Source organism: Rhinichthys klamathensis, unplaced genomic scaffold, assembly GCF_029890125.1.
Source record: "Rhinichthys klamathensis goyatoka isolate OS25496 unplaced genomic scaffold, OSU_Roscu_1.1 h1tg000119l_1, whole genome shotgun sequence".
NCBI classification, from domain to species: Eukaryota; Metazoa; Chordata; class Actinopteri; order Cypriniformes; family Leuciscidae; genus Rhinichthys; species Rhinichthys klamathensis.
The window spans coordinates 182,496-208,244 of record NW_026606656.1 but is presented as its reverse complement, the minus strand read 5'-3'; the positions used below and the strand labels follow the sequence as shown (position 1 = coordinate 208,244).

Genomic DNA, 25,749 nt, shown 5'->3' with positions numbered 1-25,749 from the left:
ATTATCGGTATTGACCAAAACATTAATATCGGTTCATCCCTATGTCATGATGCACAACCCGTGGTCAACCCTTAACTTTCATTGTACGAAAATAGAGTGTGAACATTATGCTGAACATCATGAAAGCCATATGGGTTTAGAATGACATGAGAGTGAGTAATTTATAAATATTTTATTTTTGGATGAACTGCCCCTTTTTAATGTTTCGACATCACATTTTTCTACAGCATAAAACGTATTGTAAACAACTGCTTCAGTTATAAGTCAAGGAAGTGTGATCAAGCAACAGCGTGTGAATGTTGACTAACACACGACATATGCGAGACCACAAAAAAAAAAAGTTAGCTCCGCCCACCAGAGCCTGTGCTTGCAAACGCTCCAACCGTTCCAAACCTCATCTCATTTAACCCTCAACGTTTTGACTAGCGTTCACAACCACATAAAACAGTTAACTGACAAAATTCAACTGCTGTTTCAATATGCCCACACCTCCGCCTACGAATAGCTGTGCAAACACATATCCGCCTGGGATTAAACTGCGCCTTTCTCACACACACACACACACACACACACACACACACACACACACACACACACACACACACACACACACACACACACACACACACCTGAGGAGTAGGAGCCGCTCCAGCCAGCCACGAGGCCCAGGGTGTTTCCGCCCCACATGGACGAGGACTTGGTGTTGGTCAGCCCCGGAGGTGGCCGTGTGGGAGCCGTTGTGTTCCGGGGTCCTTGTGGGACTTTCCAAAGCTCGTGAGAGAGAGAAGGCTGGGTGTGTGAGATGGGCCCTGGGGACCAAGTGGACTTCATGTCAGACAGCTTGCCTGTAGATCAGAGGTGTGAATGTGTAAAAAGGTCAGAAGAGGAAACGGAGAGTATGCTGACAGACATCTTATTTACTGTTCCTAATTCTGTGCACCCCAGAATTAGACATACTGTGGTGAAATGTGTTCTCACAGCAGTCATAGTCATTGAGGCACCACCGCAAACAGGAAAGAGAGGGTCCAGGCCCATGTGTGACATCATAAGAGTAGATGCCTCACAAAAAAAAAAGAAAAAAAAAGTGCCCTCTCACCACTTTCACCTCACAAAAATCACAGACAGCAGGTGACCATGCTGCACAAAGACTAACACCACTGAGGGGATATACGGATGAATGTAGGCGGGACAGAGCTCTCTAAGGGGTACAGGGCCATTCTTGAGTCGGATGCACTAGATATACAGGAATGCGGCCACCGTTTTGAGGCCCCATGCTAGGTTGAACGGTAAGAAAAGGCTGTGATGGGGAGGATTGAGGGCAGGAAGGGGATTCTGGGAGTTGTACCTGTGCTGTCTGCCTCGGGGGAGGACAAACTGAAAGAGCTAGTGACTGGCCAATCGCTGGAGGGAGGCAGAGCCTCACCCTGTGAGGAAGTTGGGGTGGAACCTACAATGTGTCCCGAACAAAGCAGGCAAGAATTCAAAGTGAAAATCAGAAAAATAATACATGTGAAGAAAAAAAACAAAACTTAGTGGTTGCTTTATGTGAAAAAAAAAAGTCATTCGAAACATAATACTGCAATCCCTTTTATTCAAAATATATATATGATTTTTACTAGAAATGGTAAGATAATGGGATTTGTTCAGGCTTTGTGCTTCCAGTGTCATCTGAAAATAAGTTCACTGAAAGATCATTTCTTTGAAGAGAAAAGGTGATCGGTCCTCTTACCTCCACTCCTGTCTCTCAGCAGGTAGCGGTTAACATCCTGAATGTTGGTGTTGATGGTGGGCCCACTGGGAACACTCCCTGGGGTCATATTTGGGTCAGTCTCAGGGTCAATATTCTGCAGTCCTTTCCAGGGTACTCCTGGACAAAACTCTGAGGGAATTCATACAAATCAGATCATGACAGATATGACACATTGTCTGATACATATAGTATTTGAACATACTCAAAAATGTGGGATTCTCTTTGCATTATATAAATATTTCTCATCAGCTGAATCAACCTTTATGATTTAATTAATTTTTAGCTCATTATTAACTCACAAACCCCCAGGGTTTTGAAAACTTAGCATTTATTAAAAGAAATATAGCACAAACACAAAAACAAAGTAAAGTTTGTTAATCTTCAAATGATAAAATAATAGATATATTGTTCAACAAAGAATTTCAATATTTTACGACATTAGTGGATTATGTTAATGTAAAGACCTACACCTAGTTATTCTGCTGGACACCTAGGCAAAAGTCAGTTGAAAAATGGCTAATTATTCATGTATTTATTTTTTTGCAGAGGCTACATGATTTGATATTTGATATTAAGGTTTGATATTTTTTCATACAGTGTAATGCCATTCAATTATTTTAAGTGTGACCTAAATGTCCAAAAGTACTCAAACATTTTTGAGTCCTTTCAGTGCTTTCATAATACTAGAACTAGTCCAAAGAGATTTTAGAGATGTCAGTCACCTGGAGGCCAGTTGATATTGGTCCCATTGGAGATCTTGTCATTGGTGTTCTTTCCCTGGCCCCAGCTATCATGAGGTGCCAGAGGGCTGGCAGGAGACTCAGAGCTGGGAATCAGATTGTAGGGACTGTAGGAGTCATCCAGCTGGGGCTTACTAGGGTGACCCAGACTGGGGCCAGCAGAGTGCCCTGTATAAAATAGGTGGTATGGAATATCATCAGTATCAGGCCTGAAATTAACCACTATGCCACATATTTACAATACTGATAAATGTAACAGTGATGCGTACCATGCTTGCTGTAGTTGGGCTCCATTGGAGAGGAGTTCCCAGATAGGTTCTCCATGGAGTTAGGGTGTGTCCACTGTGACAGGCGTGACTGAGGCTGAGGAGAGTCCTTAATGGACAGGCCACCCACCTCCATGCAGTTTACATTCATGTTGGGATTTAATCCAGCTATAGAGAAGCACATTTGCAAGGATCAGCGGGGGTGCGTTTAAAGAGAAAATAAGTTCCCAAAAATTCCCATGACTTTTTGATATAATTTCTAGTCATTTGTTACTGAATAGGAGATTTTAAAAATCATTGTGATTTGGACCTATTGGCCAATTAATCATTCAGGTCAATCATTGTGAACCGGTGTGACTGACTCATTGAAAAGAATGGATAATAAAAAAAAGATTTGCTCACAGGTTGAACATCAATAGGGCTTGCAAAAAAACAAATTGATCTGTACCAAATAGCACTATCTAGCTAATGAACCATTTTAAAGCAGAGAAAAACTTGAAATATATATTCTCTACAGAAATTCCCATGACGTTTCCAGGACTTTAAAAATCCCATGGCAATTCCAGGTTTTCTAGGACTGTGGGAACCTTGGATAGAAGAACATTTTGATCTCTACTTGTCTAAACACAAAGAATTCAATAGCAGACAGTGTTGGCAACTCACAAATAGGGTAGGGTGAGAAGGAATTTGGAGAAGACTGTGGCTCTTTGGTCTGAAGGTCGGAAACAGAGAGGCTGGAGATCTGGGGATGGGATGGAAATGTGTCCAGAGCTGATTTGCCTGCGCTGGGATGCAGTCCCGGGTGTGAGGGGGGTGGCTGCTGCTGCTGTTGTTTCATCAGCAGAGCCTGAGCCAGCTGCCGCTGGTGCTGCTGGATCTGTTGCTGCATGTTATTGATTGTACGTGCAACCTACAAGAGGACATTGTGAACACAGAGCAGGCTGAACTTTAAAGGCGGCTGAGATTTAAAATAGAAACAAACAAGCAAATCAGTATTGAGAATCATGAGATTTTAATGGTATCATGATGGCACTTGTTGGAAGAGAACTGCTCACTTGCTGCTCTTGCTGTCGGATGGGGCCAGAAACACTGCGCTGTGCCTGCAACATCTGCTGCTGAATTTGTAAACGCTGGTACGCCTGCAAAATCATTGAGACAAATTTACATTACGATGAGACATTAGGAGTGAAATTTAAGATTATGCTGAAAAATAAAAAATACATTCTTTAAATTAGATGAAAGTATCAACAAGTTGTCAAAAAAATGGCACTTACCAGTTGCAGCTGATAAAGTTGGTTCAACAGGGTCATATGCTGAGGGTTTATTGGTGAGGTTAAAAGTGCAGGGTTGAGACCAATGTTTTTTGCTGCAAACTGTAAAAGCTGTGCTTGAACCTTTCAGTGAAAAAACAATCAGAGTTCAGCATGATTTCATCACTCCTACACAATACTCAAGTGGTGAAAAACTGTGTGTCACCAAATTAAATCAGTGTAACAGTAAGGTGCTAAATAGGGGTGGGACAAAATATTGATAGGGCAATATATTGTTGTCCTTATCCGTGTGATACGAGAATCAATACACTGGCACCAAATATTGATATTTTAATTAATAAAATAAGGTGCTCTAAATTGATTTCCCTGTTCCTAGCGTCGCTACTTCATGGCTCCTCGAGGTGGCGCTCAACACATGAATGAAGAAAACGTGAACATAAGTTAACTAGCCTAAGAAAAAGAGGTTTTTAACGGGATGGCGGACAGCAGTGTGAGTAAAATAATAGATGCATATATGCACAGACATGTGTTGAGTGCGTGAACACAATGGCCAATCAGAGGAGTTTAAGAATCTGCTCAACAGCGCTCAAAATGCAAGGGGGAAATGCTAGTGTCAATGCTTTGTAAAAAGTCGTTTCCTTTGACAACACTATTGCTTCCCAGGTTTATTTTAAGGAAGCTGGTAAACACTTTAGAAGTAGGTCAATTTTGAAATGTACCAGGTTTATATAAAACAAGTTGATGAGCAGTTAAATGTGTCAGTTTACACAAAGAAAAGTTTAAGCTTTTAAAAAGTATAAGCATAAAATGCTTCATTTATGCTTCATTTACTTAAAATGTTAAATTTAATTTACAGACTGAAAAACTTTTTGTGCTGTTTTCTAACAGTTTGGAAATCTGCACAACCTTTTCACAGGCATTTTGTTTTCATAATTAGACAAATATCGTGATGTATCATTATAGGATTGTCTAGCAATATACTGATTATCGCAGAATTGCTGTATCGTGATGATATCGGTATCGTGAGCCATGTATTGTGTATCGTATCGTGAGGTACCCTGTGATTCCCACCCCTAGTGCAAAACCAATTGTGTCCATGTCTGTGCACACCTGAGGGCTGAGAAACTGAGGCACTTGAGCGCGAAGACTAGGCTGGGACGAGTTGTGAGGTGGCACTGACGGCTGGGGAGGAGGCTGCTGCTGCAGGGCCCGGGCTTGTGCTGCTCCGCTACTACCAAACACTCCACTCTGCATCTACAAAAACGCACACAAAACTACTCATTTGGAATCTGACTTCATGACGATATGCTCATAGCTGTTATGCTGCAGGTTTAATGTGGGCAATATACCAATATCTACACAGAAATGTGGACGATGACTAATGCCCCGTTTACACAAAGGGAAGACGCAGATATTTCCCTGCGGTTTGGCCTCTCATTCACACAAAAACCCAGTTTTTATCACAGAAAACGAAAAACCCGGCTCTAAATACCCGGCTATGTGTAAATGTGGCCTAATATAATGCTGAAAAACAGTGACCCCAAAAAGTATCTGAGCACTTAAGCCACACTTACGAAATTAATATTTGTTTGTAAGAATGTCACTGTATTATATAAAACTAAATACAGACATAAAACATAAAAGACAGACAGACTTTTAAAAAAGTTAAATAGATATACAAAAACAATAGATATGGTTTAATATCTAAGACAAATATACATAGATCCTCATAGACCCACCTGTCTGTTGTTCAAGTTTTGCATTGCAACTCCAAGGCTCTGGCCAGGGAGTGAAGCACTACCCAATGGGAGCTTCAGGCTCGGAGAAGGCATAAACGGTGAGGTTTGGGCATCATCTGCTAGCCCAGCATCCTAAGAAACAAAAAAACAAAAGTCAAACAATATCCACCACAATGTAAAGTCTTCTAGATGGAATAACCAGAATGTGCTGATTTTTAATTGTGAGAAGCACAAACCTTGTCCAAGAAGGGGGGGCGATCTGAAGAGGATTCTTTGGAGATGACTAAAGGCCTGCAGCCCATTGGTTTATTGACTAGGCCGTTGTTATAGTCAGAGATTGCCATCCCCCGTTTATCTAGTTCGGTCTTCTTCTCCAAAAGGGCGCCTACAACACAACAAATATTTAAATACAATATTCTAGCAAAGAAACTCTGAAGGAATTGAAGATTTTGCAGGTATGACACCTACTCATGGCCTGATCCAAGTTCATGTTGTTGCTCTTGAGAGCCTCTTCTGCAGGGTCTCTCTGCAAAGGCAAACACAGTAAAAACCCATATATTAACCATTTGCATTAATAAATATTCATTTTAAAAAGCCAATACATTTGTAACTAAACATTTATAGCAATATGTAAGGGATAACGTACAACTAGCCAGTCAGTATCACAAAATAAACCCCAGGCACAACAGTCAAATATACAGACGGATATTAGGGATATTTACAGAGATAAGCAGCACTTACAGGGAAGCCCATATCAGTCAGCTGCTTAATGAGACGACTCATTATCCAGGTATCATCCTGTTTGTTTGGGACTTTTCCCTTTAAACAAAAACAGAGATCAATGAGCTCAATCTGCAGCATGTAATGTGACTAACACTTTTTTATTTTTTTTTACCTTTGGTAGACTCTTTTTGGGTGGGTTGCCCCAGGAGTTGCAGGAGGAGTTGCTCTCCTGAGATGCAGTGCTGTTCCACATGTCGCCGTCATCCTGTTCCCATTGCCCTGCAGACATGCCCATATCCTCACCACCTCCCCAGCCATCTTGCATAGATTTGGGGGCTGGAGGATGAAAAGATAGACTTTTGGAAGCGTCCATAGTACAGATCAATATTTGTAAATGGTTATGTTTACAATTAAAAGAAACAAACAAATTTTTCCTTGCTCAAATAGCAAAACATGTACAATCCTACAATGCATTATTTACAACAACAGGGGGCCCTGTTGTTGCACATTTCAAAGCTCTGATAACTAGCATCTGAACAACATCGATTTCCAACACTGTTAATTTGCAACTGGATAATTGCATTTTTTTTTAAATCACGCAAAATCATTTAAAGCACTTTTTTTTTTTAATATTCAAATAAATGTAAATGAATAAAACTAACCAGGTTTGCAGGGGGCAGATCCAGGGGGTCCGTTGCCTCGACCATAAACCTCAGGGCCATTATCACCCCAGCCACCTTGGGGTTTGCCCCATGCAGAAGTGCCATTGTCCACACTTGCTGCAGGGGCGGCTGGCTCCCCCCATGAGGGCTCAGGTTTTGAATGGGCATTTGACATCTCACCCCATCCTGCAGAGAAATATTGCAAACTTCAGAACAAGTGCACCTTAAGTTAAGTTTTCACTGCATATTAAGTAATGTACTAAATGCTTTAAAGGTTGGCACCATGTAGTACAGACAGTGGGGTCCAAAAGTTAGATATCTTCTATTTTGCATTTTCCCCCTCTAAAAATTATATTACCAGCATAACAATTCTATTTTGCATTTTCCCCCTCTACAAATTATATTACCAGCATAACACATGGAGTGCAAAGTTGACTTAAAAAAATGAACACGAATTTAAGAACTTATTCATTTTAAAACATATACTGTAATTAAAGCTTTGCTTTATTTAAAAAACAAATGTAACTTGGTAAGCTCCACTGTCTTAAAATGGAATAATAAGCTACAATATTAAATGTCTGTTTAGTTCTTGGCACATGGGAGAACTGAGGATGCCATGTTAAATACAGCTTTGGCACTGGGAGTGTAAAGCTACACACAAACAGCAGAGGGCGTCGGGTCTGTTCCAAGTATCCTGCTGAGGAATAATGATACTCCCCACAGATGGCGACCCAACTCTAATTACACACTTCCTCCTGGCTCAAACACTATAGCCGTGTTTCCACCGCAATTACCAGGAACTATTTGTCCCAGGAACTTTTTTCATAGGAACTTTTTTTGCCCCAGAACGGTTGCTCACTGCGTTTACACCATGGACTAAAGTACCGGGAAGTTTAGTCTGGTGACGTTGAACTGCGTGCGACTGCTCCTCCCAGTCTGCGCGTACTTGTTTTGAGTTTTAAGTATTGAGGAGATTCAAGCTGTGCTGCTTTTGTGTGCGATCTATTGGTTTACTAACGAGGTAATTAACAAAACGGCAGAAAAGAGACGAACACTAATACCAAAGCGTATTCATTTCAGAAAGCTCGTAATGCTAGATAGACAACGTTTGTTATCAGCTATAGCGGACATGACCATGAGATGGATGGGACGAACGCGCGCCATCCGGCAGAGAGAACAAGGTAAAAGAACCATAGACAGTGGAAAAGAACCAATCAGCATGTTCAGCGCACAAGTCCCACCCCGAAAGTTCCTGAACTCTGAAAAAGTACTACCTCGCCAGCAGGGACTTTCTGGGGGGGAAATTTTTACCCGGAACTTCATTTAGACCCTGGTTCCTGCGGTGTAAACACACGGAGTACCACCCCAAAGTTCCTAGTTCCTGGGGAAAGTTCCTGCGGTGGAAACGCGGCTTATGTTGAACTTCACTCATAGACTGAATGTAAACACTATTCTGTTAACATGAACTGTTACTTTTTTTGTTTCTTGATTTGTATGGCATTATAATCAAAAGTATAGTGATACGTTTTAACTAATTAAAGGTCATTGACAATAAATGCCAAAGTAAAGAGTCTTGTTTCTTACCTGGATTCATGTGGGTTGTTCTACTGTGAGGCGGTCCAGTTTGATGTGGGCCAGCATTATCAGGGGAAATGTTATTATTGTTTGAGTTTGGACCTCCATGGCTGTGAGCCTGCACAGGAGGTTGGTTATGGTGGGGATGATGATGATGGTTGTTGGGTACATTGTTGGCATTGCCAGGTCCTGGTTTGCCTTGGATACCAGGGTTATTCCTGTCCCAGAGATTGACTGTCTTGTTGTAAGTGCTTGGGTCCCCCCAAGCTGAGGTACCGTCATCGATCTCCATCTTACGGCGGATGGAGGGTGGAGAGGGCTCTTCCCATCCAGTGGGGTCTCCAGTATGGTCAGGTTTAGAACCTCCACCATTTCCTCCACTCCATCCAGAGCCACTCTGCTTTACAGAGCTAGGACCTCCCCAAGAACCCATGCTTCCACTGCCACTATTGCCATTGGTGCCCTCTTGAGGCTTGTTATTCCATCCTTGTGGTGGCGCACTGGGGCGTTGTGCATCTCCCCAGTTTCCCCCTACTCCCGGGGCAGGCTTTCCCCATCCCCTGGAGCCCTCGTTCCAGCTGGTACCCTCTCCCTCCCAGGTAGAGCTGGAGGGACCATTTTTCTTTCCATCTCCAGGTTCACCCCATTCTCCTCCAGACCCACTTTCTCCACCAGGTCCATTGCGCCATCCGTGAGATTGTTTGTGCCCCTCAGCCCAGCCCTGTGGTTTGGCTTTAGAGTGACTGTCTTCCCAGGTAGGAGACTTATCCCCTGAACCCCAAGTCTGACCACTTTTTTGCAGGTTGCCGCCTGGGCCTCCGGCTGGGGTACTGCTCCAACTTCCAGGACCACTGGAAGGTTTCTTGTTGCTGGTTGGATCAGCCCAACCAGAGCTAGCCTGGGGGGATGGCATGGCTGTGGCCCATCCAGATGCAGCTCCAGTACTAGGACAGGGGCCCTCATTCTTGCCTCCAGAGTCAGGTCTGGATGTAGTGCCAGAGTTTGGGTTGGCACTGCCAGAAATTGGTGTTGGTCCTACTTTGACTGCATTTGATGATGAGCACCAGGCTTCAGTTCCAATGTCATTCTTGCGGTTGGAGCGTGCAGCTTCTTCAATCTCCCAAGCTGTGTGCTGCCGCACTGGTGTTTGTCCCCAGCCGGTGTTGCACAGAACCCGAGGGTCCATATCCTGGGCTGGCAGAATAGGGGGAGCCTCATCTCTTGATGAGTGGTCCCTCATGCGAGGATGGCATTCCATGCTGTCACTGCTTCCCTCACTAGCTGTAGCATTGGCCCCACGGACCCAAGAATTGAGCTGCTGCTCTTGGGTGGGAGAGCATGAAGAATCCCATCCTTTGGCCTCACTGTTGGAATGCTTACCCCAGTCCCCAGTTGAGGCAGCTTGTCCCCAGCCAGAAGTGCCTGAGGCCCCTCCTTGTCCCCAGCTGCTCCCTGAGTCCCAACCAGAGTCTTTTGAGCCACCACCAGATTTGGCATCTCCATTACCCCAAACAGATTCCCCGTCTCCATTGACTTGCGATGCTCCTCCTGGAGTTTGAATAAACGAGCCCATGCCTGCAGGGCCAACGCCCCAGTTAGACAGGCTGTGGCCTGGGCTTCTGGGCTCCTGCTTAGTGTGATTTGGTCCATCAGTGTTAAGGTTCGGAGGTTCGGAGATGAAAGACACATTCGTGGATGGGGTGGAGTGTGGCTCTGAGGAGTCACTGAGCACAGTGCTACCCCATGTGGTGCTGCCATTGCCACTGCCACCATTACCTGCAGAATTTCCATTGGCACCACCCATACTGCCACTGCTGCTAGAGCCCTGGCTGGGCAAAGTGCCCGGTGGGCTACAGAGATTAGGAGGAGGAGGGTTGCTTCCTCCTGAGCTGCCGCCACCCATGCCGGTCCCTTCATGTCCCAGAACTGGCCAGGCAGAGGGGTTGGCGTTGGGGTTTAAGTTCAAGTTAAAGTTGGAGGAGCCCCAACCCCTGGCTCCCACTGATGTGCTGGAGACTTCATTCTTCCCTTCTCCTCCACTGGCAGGAGAAGGGCCAGAGCCCCAGCCTCTGCTGGCCCCACCCTGACTAGAGAGCAGACCTCCTGAGTGGCCGGCATTGGCTTTGCTGGGGTGATTGGTGGAGAAATGGCCTTGCTGGCCAGCTCCTGTGGCCATGCTCATGCTGCTGATGTCACTGATACTTTCAGTATCCAAGGGGCATCCTGCAGGTGCGTGGCTTTCTTTGCATGAAATGGAAGGCCACGCCTCCGTATCGCGCTCGTCAATAATCAGTGGATCCCAGCCGCTGCAGCTGTTGGTAGAGGCTGTAGTGGCACTGCGACTGAGGGATATATTCTCATACTGGGCTGCCAGGCCACTCTGTGGGGGCAGCTCTAGAAAAAGAATTGGAGAGAAAGAAACAAACTATTAAGATACTGTGACTGTAATATATATTAATTTAATTAATTCATGAGATTATCACAACAACATTATTTTCTTTATAGACTACATGTTATTACGAAATACATTATATGTATAAAAAGTAATTGTCAATACTGCATTAGATTATAATTAGATTTTGGAAAATATTTTTATAAAAAAATAAAATATGAAAACACTTTCTATACAAATACAAAGTTTTTAGATAATGCATTTTATTATTTGCATAACAAAAATAAAAACATCTAAAATTACCATTTAATGCAAGATCTGCTTAGACTGATCAAAACATTTTTTTTTTCTTTAAGACAAATTAGGTTTTACATCAGCATGGTAGCCTTGGTCATAACCTATAAAAAAATATAATAAAAATGCACCTTCAAAAATGCAGGTTCACATGTATGTGCTAGCCTGGAGTCATTATTTTTCACTGCTGTCACCACAAAACCTACCAACCACAACCATCTCCCTCTGCTGGACTGACAGGTTACAACCACAGACTTTGGTTTCAAAGATGTTCATTCTAAATCTGATCTGACACATTGAGCTCAACATTGAAAGCAGTGCAAATGCCCACATATGGATAATAGGATCCTGTTGTGTTCATTTGTTGGCAAATTCTGCCCAGCCTCCTGGCACTCACTCAACTCTGTTGTTTTTGTGTGGCTTTGCATGCGCAGACAGCTCAGTTTGTGTCAGATCTGAGCAAAGCAGCAGTAGCAGCGTTCGTGCACAAAGCTTTGTGTCACCAATCACGCAAAAAACCCTTTCAACTAAAGATAAAGAAGAGGGAGTGTATAAAAGAGAGGATAGTGCATTTCCAACACAAACGCTGTCCTTCTAAAGAGTCACTGCGTAGTAAAGGACGCCATTTTATCAAATCTGAACTGAAGCCAAAAAAGCTTAGAGCTGCCGTCAACATCTTACAGTGTCTCGCTACAGAAAGCTTATCAGATGAGCACAGCAAACCTCTGCCCTGCATTAATCTCTAACAAGCAATGCAATAGCTTTAAGGATTCGCGTTTTATTTGCAGTTATTTGAATGATACGCTTCCAAATCAAACAGCAGCAGTACAGCAGCGAGCAAAGGAAATGCCTGTTATCAGCGCGTGGAGGATCGTACTATGAGGTTGGAGGGGGTGGGGTCAAGAGAAGTGGAAAAGTACCTGAAGAGAGATGTCGCCCAACCATCCTGAGAGAAGCGCTAGGCTGCGTGCAGAGCACTGGCCATCCCTGTTACAATATGTCTGCTGCTCGAGAGGCTTCTGAGGCTCATATTTGAAATGCTGCCAAGGAGCTGCAGCTCAGTACACGAGCGACCGCCCCGTTTGTCCCTCACAGCTTCGGCAGGATCCGATCTCTGTTCCCTCACCCAGGCTTTATTTATATCTACCTCTATTCCTGATTCGGAGAGGAGACTCTCGTGAGGGAGGGGAAAGGGGTTGCATGGGAGTTGAAGGTTAAAGCCAAAAGCATTCCGTTGTGCCATTAGGAGGGAGGAAAAACAAAACAAAAAAAGAGAGATTCCTTTTTTTGTGCACCCTTCTCTTCTTTCATGCTTTCAAACTGTCACAAAACATTTAGCCGAGACCATTCAGACTGCAATTAGCACCGCTGCTCACAATAGAGCGAGCTGAATAGATGCACAAAAGCAAGCCAGCCTCAGAGCATAGGCTGCACTGCAAGGACTGCAAACACAGAAGCACACACAGCTCCCTGTCATAATGGCTAATTTTTAGTATAGTCTTCTTGTAATATTAAAAGTACAGTGGGTGTGTGAAGTTGTAGCTCTGCATACTAGAGGCGCAGTCCTAAGTTTAGAGGAAAACAACACTTCAATGGCTGAATGGGAAACAGGATAAACACACCAAATGAGGCTCACATGTAGGCGGGCAGGTGGCCAAGGGCTAAATGTCTGTGCAGAGTGTGCCCGCGCTTTAATGATGCAGAGGAGACAAAAAGACAACCGGAAAGCATGCATGCTGGGAGAAAAGAAGGGATGCCTCCAGTACAGGAGAGATAGAAACACAGAAAATGAGATGAACACTTACAAAAGCACACTAGCTCTTGGCATCAAGGAGGGCATTGTTTACAAATGATCCCAGCGCCTCCTATATACACAAAACACCAAAGTCCGAAGAGAACAGACTCGTATTATACTCCAACTCAGAGCCAGCTTTTTCTAGCCAAATATGCAATGATGTAATCAAAGCCTCATTATTGATTATTCCCTTTTCTCCAAATGACCCTTTTATGAAAACCCTCAAACAAGTAGATCTAAATGCTAGATTTTATTTAGGTTTTACTACCTAAATAGTTATTGGTTGGTTTTGTTTGTGTCTTTCTGTGGTAACTAATACAGTAAGAGTGCCAGAGTACTATCCAGGCAGCACGATGCAGCCGAGGAAGGGGAAAGGAGTGAGTTTAGCATCCTGTGTTGGCCATTACTATATTCATACCATGCTTAAAATGGCATCTTCGCTATAATTAAATGGCCTATATAAAAACGCACTAAATGTGTTTAAACCAGTGCTGTTTTAGGATTTTTTTCTTTATTGTAGTTTATTAATTTTTGAGTTCGCTTTTATTTGTATACTTTACACAGGTTTCATTTTAATTTTAGTTTAACCTTTAGTAACTATGTAATGAGCTTGCCATTTTCTTTTACTTTTTAAAATATTTCTAAATAGTTTACATTTTTTTATTTTAGTTTTAGTTAAGTATTAATACTTCAACTTATTTCAGCAAGTTGCCAAGGCATCAATTCTAATTTGTTTCTTTTTTTTTTCAATGTATTTGTTTGTTAGTTTTTAGTTACGATAAATACACTGGTTTTTAATAACTACACACGTTGCAACACATCTCGCTGGTTTTTCAGGGATAAATATCAAGTCTCAGGACCTCTGCATTCGATTCCTTTCCAATACAATCCATCTCACTGTTTTAACTAAAACAAATGTATCCAGTGCGAATGGAAGCATAAACTATGTCATGCAGAACAGCACCATATGCATCCTTAACATTTTTTGCCCTGTGTTTGTATATGCATTCATGTACAAATCAATAGCAGCGATACTGTGGGGCGAAGAACAGAGGGCTTTATTGATGTTGCCATTTGTCAGTTGGTGCAAAGATGCATAGTGGGAGAGGCCAGCAATGCATATGCAACAACCATCCGTCTTGTTCTACTATACCACACTCCCGCTCATCCACGGCAGGATGTGACATCAGGAATAGGCAGAAACTAGGCGACCACCACCATTGGGCAGCAGGGGGCGACTAGAACAGATGTTAGCAGAATAACACAGGCATGACAATAAGAACTCAACCAACTAATCAAGACCAGGCAATAAAATAGTACAGAGCCGAGTATTGGCATAGATTGCTGACAAATCCTTTTTTCTGGATCTCAATGCCTGTATGTGCATGTGTTCTCTGTAAACCAAAGAAACGGAAAGCTTGCTGTACTGGCTTGAAGCAAACTACTCTACCAGAATATTTTCTCAGCTCTTGATTACATTACTTTGGGGAAGAAGAGAGGCTTCACTCCATTTTACATGGGAAAGCTCTATTTATCATTTCCTAAGCTGGGCCTTCTCATCCCGGTCAACTTCACTTCCAGGTCACAACAGTGTTGGTAGGATGCATGCAAGTTGTATGAGTGTGACAGGAAAAAAGAGAAAGAGAGACAGTTTGTATGGCCAGGAGCAGTGCCAGCGCTCAGGTCTGTTTGGTGGTTGGGGGAAGAGAACACAGGACTCACTGAGGCAAACAGGCCCATAATGAGCTGATAATTCCTCTGCAATAGCAGGCCTGTAAGTTGTAATACACTCCACAGAGCAGCCGGCCACACTGTGCAACATAAACCTCAAATCTACATCCAGAAACAAATACACTAGGCCTTAAAGGTGAAGTGTGTAATGTATGTGCCTCTAACAACAACAAACCCTACTGCTAAATAATGACCCAAGACGGTTTTATTCAGTTGTGCTCTGATTAGCTGTTACCCATTCACACCATTACAAGCTGTATACCTAATCACACTATTACAGGCGTGATTGTGTAAATACACACAGACACATGAAAATGGGGCATGAGGACACAAAAGTAAAAATGCATCAACTTCTTCAATTTCTGAGGATAGAAGGCAAAGCGTTTCTGACCCTTGGGCTGTTTTACATTAGATATCCATGTGACGACTGTAGAAAAGCAAAAGAGACAAGCTAAATGAATACAGCCTCTGTGCTGCTGCTGCTTCTGGCTTAAAGCAGAGCTGTGGGCCATTCGGCTGCATTCCAGCGGCTTCCTGTAAAAACACACACACACACACAGAGAGAAAGCTGGGAGCTCTTATTACTTGCTAGGCTCCCAATGACCGTTAAGTAACATTCAGCGGAACCACAGCTCAGTGCACGTGTCGACTCAAAACATACCCAAAAGCAAACTCAACAAATAGGGACAGAAGCAAGCAAGAAAAGAAATGCAAGTGTAGGTAGGTTTTTAAAAACCATCACAATCTATTCTGGGACAGCCATACAGGCAATGCACAGTCATGTTTGTTGATCTCTTGAACACAATGGCCAATCAGAGGTGTTTAATTTAGTCAGAATCCACTCACCGCTTAAAACGTCAGAGCTCTGCATGCTTACGAATGAATCATGTAGTGTAGATGTCTATTGATTTTAATGGAACTTTGTAACATCGCCAACAGAGATGAATGACAGCTTTTTAGTGGTTGTAAATGGAGCGGTCTTTATGTGCTTTCGAGGCTATATATAATTAATTGAATAAAAGTTGTGTTTTTCATGCTGCTAAGAGGACCGACGGCTAAGTACATGCTACTAAATTTCGGATGTGACATCTACACATACAAATGCGGGATTCACTCTCGAAAAAGCAATTGACATTGATAACTAGCACAGAAAAAAAAAACAAAAAAAACATACCATGTCAAAATAGATATGTGCAATATAAATGCAGGCTAATATATTAATAGAAAAATATTCATATCAATATATTTTTAATATTCCATTTCAATTATTTGTAAAAAATAATGACTTATTGTAAATAATCTTAAATGTCTCACTGTACATCGTTGTTCTTGTTATGGTGGCGCCGTTGCTTACAAATTACATCCGCACTTTACTGGAGAACCCTTACTAATTTCAGATGCACAAGTTTTAGTGAACTTGAATCTAAAGTTCAGGTAAATGTTTAATTGTCCATCTGACTAGTAAGATTAAAATGCTCTGCAAATCCATTAACATAATTTACAATAATTGTGACCAAATAAAGTAATATTTAGACAATGATGCATGTGCAACAACAACACACACAGTTTTAATCTACTGTCTTAGCATAATATAACTTGTATATCATAATATGGTTGGTCTCTATTAAGTCTATATGCTAAATATATAGGCCTAGCTCTGTTTGACATTTTGTATCAGGGTCCCTGCTCCATATCTCTATCGCCAAAGGGGTCCTTGCCCTGAAAAGCGTTGAAGACCCCTGCTTCAGACCAGAGCCAATCAATACTCTGGCATGGGACATTTATGGGGCGGCACATGGACAGTTCTTCTTTCCTCCCAATCAAAGGAGACTCCCTTAAAATCACACACATTTCCTGTAAGCTGTGAATCACCCCTGCCCACAGAGCTGATCGTCTGCCATCTCTCCTTTCTCCTCTCAAACTCATTCTTTCACTCCGCCACAGCAATCGAGAAGCCACAGAAACAGCTGAAGACTGCCAAGTCCACGTACAAACTACAACACTCTTGGCACACCCACACGCCTCCAAACACAGGAAGTAGCAAAGAACAGCTCAGCATGACTGTTTCTCTCCACCTAACTTTCTTTGCCTGCAAAACAGAGATGGCGAAAAAAACAGCATCCACTACTGCCTACTGCACATGCACACATGAATGAGTTCAAACAACACTATATAACAAAAAGACCATGATTAAATGTCAACAGGAGATTTTAACAAGACCGTCTGTGTGATGAATAAATTAGTCCATTTTACTGCCTATTGAACCACATCTTTTGTGCCTCATTAGGGGCTGCTCACACATAATGTACTTTTTCATTCCACAGTGCTACTTAAACATTGTTTGTCTACGTAAACATGCGCTACACCAGCATTTCTGACAGTTGTGCTCCGCATCTCGCTTCTCTTGCGGTGTCTTGCACAACACGGCATTGTAAAAATGCTGCACTCAAAATAAGTTACACTTAAAAAAACATCTCATTTCTACTGCACGCGTCTTACATTCATTAAAGCAAAAATGTGTTATGTGAATGGCACCTTAGATTTAAAAAATAGCTTGACACAACACGGTGGAATGGAAGAAGAGGCCTTTTTTTTTAGCCCGTTATAACTTAACTTACAATATTTTTAATTGAAATCTAATACTATGCCTGAATATAGTTACAGATTTTCCAATTTGTCTCAGTTCCAAATCACAATTTCAATTCAATTCCAATTTGATTCTTGGGTATATTGTTGGGTACATTAAGAGTGCAATCAATCATTAAATCCTTTTTTACCCAGCCCTATTCATTATACCATAAAATTCCCAAAAAATTATTCCCCCAAAAAATAAGAATGGTCAATTTTAGTTTCTTGATGACTTTTCTTTTCAGCTTAGAGTATGCAGTGCGAAACTTGGCAGCTGCTTCTCATCGTCTACTTTATCTTTTCTCTGCCTATTTGTAAATTGTTTTGTTGTCAAGTCTCCATTTATCACCTCGCTGGTAGAACGTTTATTAAGAACACAGTTTTATATTATAGTTTTACACTATGTGCTATATGACCAAGGGTTCACCACAGCCTGTACAAACCAGGATCCAAACGACCTCCGCCACAACCAGCTCTTCCACATTCCTTCAACATTTTATAAAACGACCAAAAAAAGACCACATGGTCACCAACTTTGGCCGACACAAAGGCCGTGAGATTTTTCTGGGCTGCACCCTGGTCCCTTAATCAGCATGCTGTCCCGTGTGCATCATGGAGGAGAGGCTGACCTGGGTGGGTCTGGCAGGAGAAGGGCTGAGGTGTAAGGCTGGCGGACACTGGCTGCGCAAGAGCCGTGCTCCCGGCGGGCAGAGGTTGGCCCCGCTTCAGTAGCTGCTTGTGTTCGTGTTGACGGAAACGAGGGGGCACCTCTCTGGGCGGGTAGCGAGGGGCTGCCGGCTGCTGCTGTTGGTTGCTGGAGGGTGCGCGCTTGCCATTGCCACCAGTGCTGCTGCTGGCTGAGGGCACGGACGGGTTGATGGCGGTGCTGGGGTTGGTGGGGGGAGGAGGGGTGGGGCTGGGCTTGGCAGAGTCTGGCACTGTGGACACAGAGATGAAAGAGCGAGAGAAAGACAGACAGAGAGAGAGAAGGGGGAGAGGGAAGCATAAAGTTAATTTTAGCACATGCCATAACGAAAGCAAACAGGAAGTGTCTTTAGAGGGATGACACTATGAGAGGATTCGGGAGGGATGAGCAGGTGCGAGACCATTGAGGATGTCGGTTCGTCTGTCTCTACCGATCACAGACGCAGAAGAGCGCTTGGGGAGGGAGACGAAAAGAAACGAAAGTGCCGTTTATCTTAATACCTCAGTGTTGTGGAGGAGGTAGAAACAGTTACACAATTAGCCATCAGAGAGACTGATCCAGGCAGATCTCCGCCTGAGGCAGAGGCAAAGATGAAGCAGTGGGAGCACAAACATCTGTGTGAATGAGTGCCGGACTTACGTCACGCACTCCTATCTCACAGAGGGGGGTGATGCATATACTGCTGGGGGATAAACCACTGTCTGGTGGAGGAGCAGAAGCTTGGAGGGAAAAAAAAATACCAAAAACTATTTGAGAACTCTACTTCGTGGGTTTTTGGGCTTTTATTGATTTTAGGATCTTCAGAATTTTTAGGCAGAGTGACAGAGGGGAAAATATCAAAATGCATTCAAAGATAGGTCTACACTGATGCACTGCAATCATTCACACAAAGACCTTGTCGAACAGACCGCAAAACTTCAAAAAACAGCTCCGCAACTAAGTATTAAGTATGCATTTTAAAGAGTGTGTATATAAATATCAGGAAAAAGGCAAAGGTACAAGACTGCATACTTTATGAGGGAATTAGCTAGTCATCTGATAAACAAGGACGGCTAATTACATAACTGAATGTTAAATGACTACTGAAGCTGTTTGAGAGTGTAGGGAGAATTCTCGATGACATGATTAACTAGTACAGTCTGTTCAATGGTCGATCAACACATCGAAAATACACCCCCAAAAAAAGGATTTTGCTGCTGGTTGAAAATCTTTTGAGATGTTGTCATTTTAATTTCATCATGTTCAACCACATAATCCATTAGAGCTGGGACTACATGGATGATTTTATTGTTTAAGTAGCATTGCATAAACTGTTAACAGGATTTCCACAACCCATCATGCTTTGCATGAGACTGGATAGGGAGAGTAAATGTTTACAAAGTGTTATTCTATGCATTTTTTACCAAGCTGAGAAAAGGGGGGGCCTCATTCATGTTTAGTGTTCTATTACTGTATGTTGGTGTTTTTGGAGTGTTACCATTGCGTTGATGTGTAGAAGACCTGCTAACAAGAATTCAAGGTGCTTTAATAAAAAAGCAAATACTTGGACTACACTTGGGAATGCAATGGATGTAACCAGTTTCATATTTTGGCTGCCAACATCTAACATCAAATGTGTAAAGGTATATTTAGCTTGATAATATGTGTAATTGTTAGCTAATGGTTTACTTCAAAATAACTTGATTCAATCGTTATTTTAGCACATCAGCAGTTACAACTAGCAGTTTAGTTGGGTTTACTTACTTCAGTTCAGTTTCTTTAAGAATTTGATAAGAGATAACAAAATTGAGGGGTTTTTTTTAAAGTATGCAATAAAGAGTGAAACTGGACTTGACATAAGAACTCATCTCTCCCTCACAGCCTCTTTCACATTTGAGTAAGTATAAATACGGCGTTTTCTGTCAGGTAAAAAGTCACTCATTAAAGAAGGTTTGTGTTAATCAGGTGAACTACACTCTCCAGCATCCACTGCTTCTTTCCAATAGGCTGGAAAGAGGCTCACAATCACATACACTATAGATTATGCACTGGAGAGGCCAAGTGTGACAGCCTGAATGCTACATGAAAACATGAATCCTGAGCTAGTGTGAATATGTCCTTTCAATTTCTCCCTTTCTCTTTCCCTCACATGCAAGTCCCTCCCCCAGTCGTGGCCCATTGCTCTCTTTCATGGCATGTTAGCAGCACAGACGCTCTCCAGTGGCGCAGTCGCAGTGCTAAGCTGGAATCGGTGACGCCAATCCCAGATTAAGTCCAGCTCAGCCTGCCTGCCAAGAGCTGGCCGACCAATCGCTACAGATCCACTCCTCTCACATACATGTCTGAGTTGGCCCACTGTTACAGCCGATTATGAACGTGTTACGGGAAGCATACGGACTGCCAAACGCATGGCTAATTTCTCTTGATTATTCTGGGAGTACCTGCACATTCACACTTTTACCCCAGGGCACTGAAAAATTGCTGCAGTCAGGGCCCTTTGATGAAGGGTATTCTAGAAGCTTCTGTGGAAACTGTCAGCACTAGTCCAATCACAACGCAGCACTGGCGAGGGGTAGTTTGAGAGTGGAAGGGGGAGGGAGATGCAATGAGTCCTCGAATGGGAGACGAGGGGGAAAAAATAGGAGTCTCTGTATGCATCTAAATCCAGCTCTCTGAACACTGGACACATGGACACACAACAAAAATCCTCAAACAATTGCACCGTTGGGAGATTCATGTGAACTGAAATGCTTTAACTGCTAACCAGTTTACTGAGACTTATTTTAAAGCTTTGTTGCTCTGATACACACTCTCACGTGTAAAAGCATGAAGGCAACCCGCAAGACCATTGATGCAGATCTGGCAAGGATCTGTTTTATGTTATATTATGGGTTAATAATATCAGTAATAATATTAATAAACTAATAAAATAAATAACAATATAATAATAATGACAACAATAATAAAATAATATAATATAATAATATAACATTTACTTTGCTAAAACAATTATGTATGGTTTGTGTTGTTGTTGTTTTGAAGTAAGCATGTACTGTACACAAACAAAAACTCTCACATGATATGCCAGTGGATTCAAGGCAACATTTTATATGCATTACAGTGATGAATAACTAGTTCATCGGCCCTGAATAGTAGATCCACTACGAGAATGACGATTTAGACAACTTTTTAACTATATAAAAAAAGTATTTAATGCTTGAATAATTCATGTAAGTGTTTTAACAAATATGAGCTTCACATTTCTGCTTTGAAACCCACGTTTTGCAAGTGCACGACCCCGTGTCTTTCCATTGTAAGTGCCTTACTGTTACTTAAAATAGAAAGATAGAAAGAAAGAAATGATTGTCTATGGTAATGGATATTATGCCACTAATGCTGTTGATATACATTAACTTATTGATCTAAGAAAATTCTTTTAATTACCATTGTTCCATCTACTGTATGGAACAGAAACACTGAACAAACACTGCTTGTGCAGAAATGCAAAAGCTTTTTCATATATTATTTTTTATCAAACAAACAAACAAACAAACAAACAAAAAAGGCGCTCAGATAAATCATAAAAGAAAATTGCTCTAAAGGGAAAAGAAAAGACTGACAGAGGAAAAGCAGACATCAGCTTTTGGTGAGGCTGCATTAGATATTAAAGATGTCTGTTTGCAAAACAGCTCAAATGCATTCAGCATTTCATATCAAAGAGGGGAAAAAAAAGCATATTAATATTGGCCCAAGGGGGTATTTTCCATCTTACGGCATGCTACAGATCTCTCTCGCTTTCACGTAGACGGCTTCATTTACTGTCTGACGAGAAATTAAATCCTGCATTAAACGTTCAATTCTTCGACTTCACAGGACAGATGAAAGCACTAAAGGTACGAGAATGGTGTAACATGTCTTGGTATGATGAAATTACAGGACCTGAGCCCAGTATAAATACAGAGGAGACATCTTAAATGTAAATACAGCACACTGACTGCGCCTCCTACTACAGACACACACTCCGCACATGCTGCTAAAGCGTAATGACAGGCTTTCCAATATGAGCAGTCACTTCAAACGGAGGCCAAAAAGTGCTGAGTGGGTTTATTTTGATCAAAAGCGCTTTCCAGCACCGATTTCAGACTGTAATTGAGTTATGAAACAAGACAAAGGCATTGGGATGTGGAAATGTGAATCAGACCTCACAGAGTGAACAGGTTTTTGAGGTCAATATAATTGAACGTCACTCTCTCTCAATGGCACGTTAGTGGCCGTCTGTGGAGGAGAGAACAGGCAGATATTGTGCTACCAAATCATTATCTGTCACTTTGACAGACTGTGTTGTAAATGTTTTACCATGCTCTATTTTAAACCATCCTTGTTTTCCCAAAAATTATATAGAGTTTGTAAAACATAGGCTACAATGATAGTTAAGGAACTAATATCATGTACAACTGACAAGAAAGTTCGGAGAAAACAATAATAATAAAGATATATATATATATATATATATATATATTTGTATTTTTTGGAAACACCTAAATGATTTGCATCTATACAAAAACTCAAGTTTCCGTGAAATTGTTGGAGAAAATGCTTGGTATTGTTAATGTGATATAACAGTAATATCACAAGCTTGTCATAGCTCCCACACTTTCTGACCAGGGAATTTCCATGTTTTTTTCATGACTTTCAGGGTTTAAAAAAAAAACATTTTAGCACTTCACGAATAGACATTTCTTCTCAAACGTTTTGCCTCAGAGGACCCGCATTGCAATAAGGATTAGGAACTTTAAAAATTGTTATCACTCAATTTCTACCTGATAAAGTATTTTAGAGCTTAGCATAACTAGAAAAATGTATATTCATAAAATGTATTACAAGATTTGATTCATTTAAATTTTTTTTTTTTTAGGTCTACAGTTAGGCTCCCTTATACAAACAGGTTTTCCTGTTCTTAAAAACAACAAAAACAAACGCTGAGAGGGTGAATTAAAAAAAAGAAACACCTTGATATTTTAATAGCTTTTTTTTTAGCTTATTTTAATGCTCGTTTTGCCTTATTTTTAATCCTTTTAAGTATTGAGGCCCCTTGGTTGAGAACCACTAATTTCTAACACCTATAGAAATTTATATGACTTTTCCAGGCCTGAAAAAAAAAAAAAAACACACTTGTAAAATCGCCTGATAGCTACAGGTTTTGCAGGACTGTGGAAACCCCATTCTGTGGCAAGAGCTCTAACCTTTTTTTTTTTTTTTTTTTACTTGCTCTCAAAATGTAAAAGACAACAGAAACTTGTCATTGGTCAATCATTTTCTCTCACCAAATTCATCGCATCCTTTCATGTTAACTTTCATTAGAGTAATTTTTTTTTCATAATTTCTAACATTACATTCCTTACTGAGAGAATATTTCTGAAGCAGTGAAACATCTGATATCTTATTTTGTTTTATCTGTAAAAAAAATTTGGATTGTCCATGGACATTTTTTAATTCAGTAAATGAGAGCTCATTTTCAGCCTCAGAGTGCAGAGGGTATCCTCTGTTTGTGCACGTCCTCAGGAGCATTTCTCCTTAGGGTGGCACTTCCACAGACACCTTGTGATGCCTTGTGCATCCCCGGGTCCCAGACTTAGCTTGTTGCTATGGAGATACACACCTTGCAGTTGTTTTTTCTCTCCGCCTCTCCCAGATCTCATCACAGCAGAGCATCTGTCACTTCCTCACAACACAAACAAACCTCACACAGGCTGCTGCAGGACGCACAAAATGCAATAAACTGACAGGTCAAAATGAGTGAGCAGATGTTAACAGATAATATTGTTTTAGGCGAGGCAGCTTTATGTGCAGTTAACTAAGCAGCTGGCTCAGGAAATGATGGGTAATACTTTTCATTATAACTGCTATGTAAGGAACCATGCTATCTGAATGGCTATGGGGAGGACACTGCATTTTTGTGCTTTGTCAGCAAGAGCAGAAGCAATAACATAAAATAAATTTAAAAATGTATTAACATAAAAAAACAGTTATTTTAAACTAATAATATTTCCTCAATATTACAATTTTACTGTCTTTTTGATCAAATAAATGCAGCATTGTGAGTAGTATACTTTATCTCTGTTGATTATTTTCCTTTTTTTTTTTTGGAAATTGACTGGCATGGTGGCTCAGTGGGTAGCACTGTCGCTTCACAGCAAGAACGTTTGCATGTTCTCCCCGTGATACAGTCCAAAGACATGCAGGTTAGGTGGATTGGACAAGCCAAATTGGCCATTGGTGTGAATGAGTGTGTGTGTGTCTGAGAATTAATAGGGAGGGTTGGGGAAAGACCTGGCAACCTACCCTGGAAAATACATTGCCATGAAAATTCATGGACTGTCTCTTGCCCATAGAAATCACCAAGAGTCGGATACGACTGAAATGGTAATATAGATAGATAGTAGTTAAAATATAGTTCAAATCAAAAGACTCAAAACGATAATAAACTAGAAGTATGACTAGCCATCGTAAAATAGCCTATAAGAGCAAAACGATTTTGCTGTTTGGGTGTCAGATATACCAGAATAAATGTAACAGAATCTCAGCATTAAGCATCATAAAAAATGGCTTGATATCTGTGTGCTTTGTCAACGTTGACTAGCACTGCATTAGCTCAAGCAAATAATCTTTTGTTTTTACAGTATCAAACTCTAGATGTCAAACAAAATAGCCAGCTCTTGGCCAGAGAGTTCAATACCCTGCAGCAGTGAGATTAGCTCTAATACGATCTACACAGCCGAGAGTGACGTGTGACTCGACCCTGCCAATGGACACGTTTCAAAAGCTTCAAACATAAGATCATTAATCAGTGGAAGACATTGCAGGGAAATAATCACAACGCTCGCCTATCATGCTAATCTCATCGCTTTCCATGTTTAACCTAGCACGAATGAGTCTGGAGATCTTAATTAGCAGCGTTTAAATATGTAGCTGTATTTAAGGCCTGCGGTTTCTCGCAGAGAGATGAAAAGAGGAGACTGGGAGCTGCTCTACATGAAAACTGGAGCGACTGGGGAAGTGTCTCATGGGACGAGCACAGAGCAGAGAGAGATCCTTACCATACTCACCCTCAATTAACCGCACTTCAAATGAACACCCTCTCCTCCTCTCTGGCACATGCACTAACAAAGAGTAATAAAATGATCGGATCGTCATAACACGGACACTGTATTGTAATTGTACAATTAAACTATTCGCTTCAAAAATTATTTGTTTCAATAACAATAAGGTTCAATTCCTTATGTTATGCAACTGTATTTTACTAGCGTGACAGCAGATCAGCTGATTTCAAAATGTTGTAGTTGTTCCAGTAAAAAGTAGCAGTATAGCGTAACAATGTCAAATATCACTTTGTATTACACACCAGCAAACTGAATCAATACTCAAAGGGACTTTCCTACAGTGGCCTTCATCATCTCTCTAAAGAAAAGTTGGGAAGTCCAAATCATTTTAGTGAAAT

The 25,749-nt window shown here is 41.6% G+C and overlaps 1 protein-coding gene across 7 annotated transcripts in view; it reads right to left on the bottom strand.

The window, feature by feature from the left end:
- Positions 1-25,749, bottom strand: part of tnrc6c1 (trinucleotide repeat containing adaptor 6C1) — a 55,447-nt gene that overhangs the window by 8,608 nt on the left and 21,090 nt on the right. For 2 of the 7 annotated variants that reach the window (XM_056255119.1, XM_056255120.1), the window contains exons 4-20: positions 18,196-18,504; positions 8,736-11,120; positions 7,152-7,337; positions 6,662-6,825; positions 6,508-6,585; positions 6,235-6,292; positions 6,003-6,151; positions 5,767-5,898; positions 5,138-5,281; positions 4,031-4,150; positions 3,812-3,895; positions 3,420-3,666; positions 2,760-2,924; positions 2,473-2,658; positions 1,730-1,879; positions 1,346-1,447; positions 630-845 (exon numbers count right to left, since the gene is read on the bottom strand). In XM_056255119.1, coding sequence (XP_056111094.1) covers positions 630-845; positions 1,346-1,447; positions 1,730-1,879; positions 2,473-2,658; positions 2,760-2,924; positions 3,420-3,666; positions 3,812-3,895; positions 4,031-4,150; positions 5,138-5,281; positions 5,767-5,898; positions 6,003-6,151; positions 6,235-6,292; positions 6,508-6,585; positions 6,662-6,825; positions 7,152-7,337; positions 8,736-11,120; positions 18,196-18,504 — 4,875 coding nt within the window. Of the gene's footprint in view, positions 1-629; positions 846-1,345; positions 1,448-1,729; positions 1,880-2,472; positions 2,659-2,759; positions 2,925-3,419; positions 3,667-3,811; positions 3,896-4,030; positions 4,151-5,137; positions 5,282-5,766; positions 5,899-6,002; positions 6,152-6,234; positions 6,293-6,507; positions 6,586-6,661; positions 6,826-7,151; positions 7,338-8,735; positions 11,121-11,421; positions 11,444-12,332; positions 12,556-18,195; positions 18,505-25,749 lie in introns of those variants that run through there. The other 5 variants (XM_056255121.1, XM_056255122.1, XM_056255124.1 and 2 more) reach the window with 4 other exon arrangements.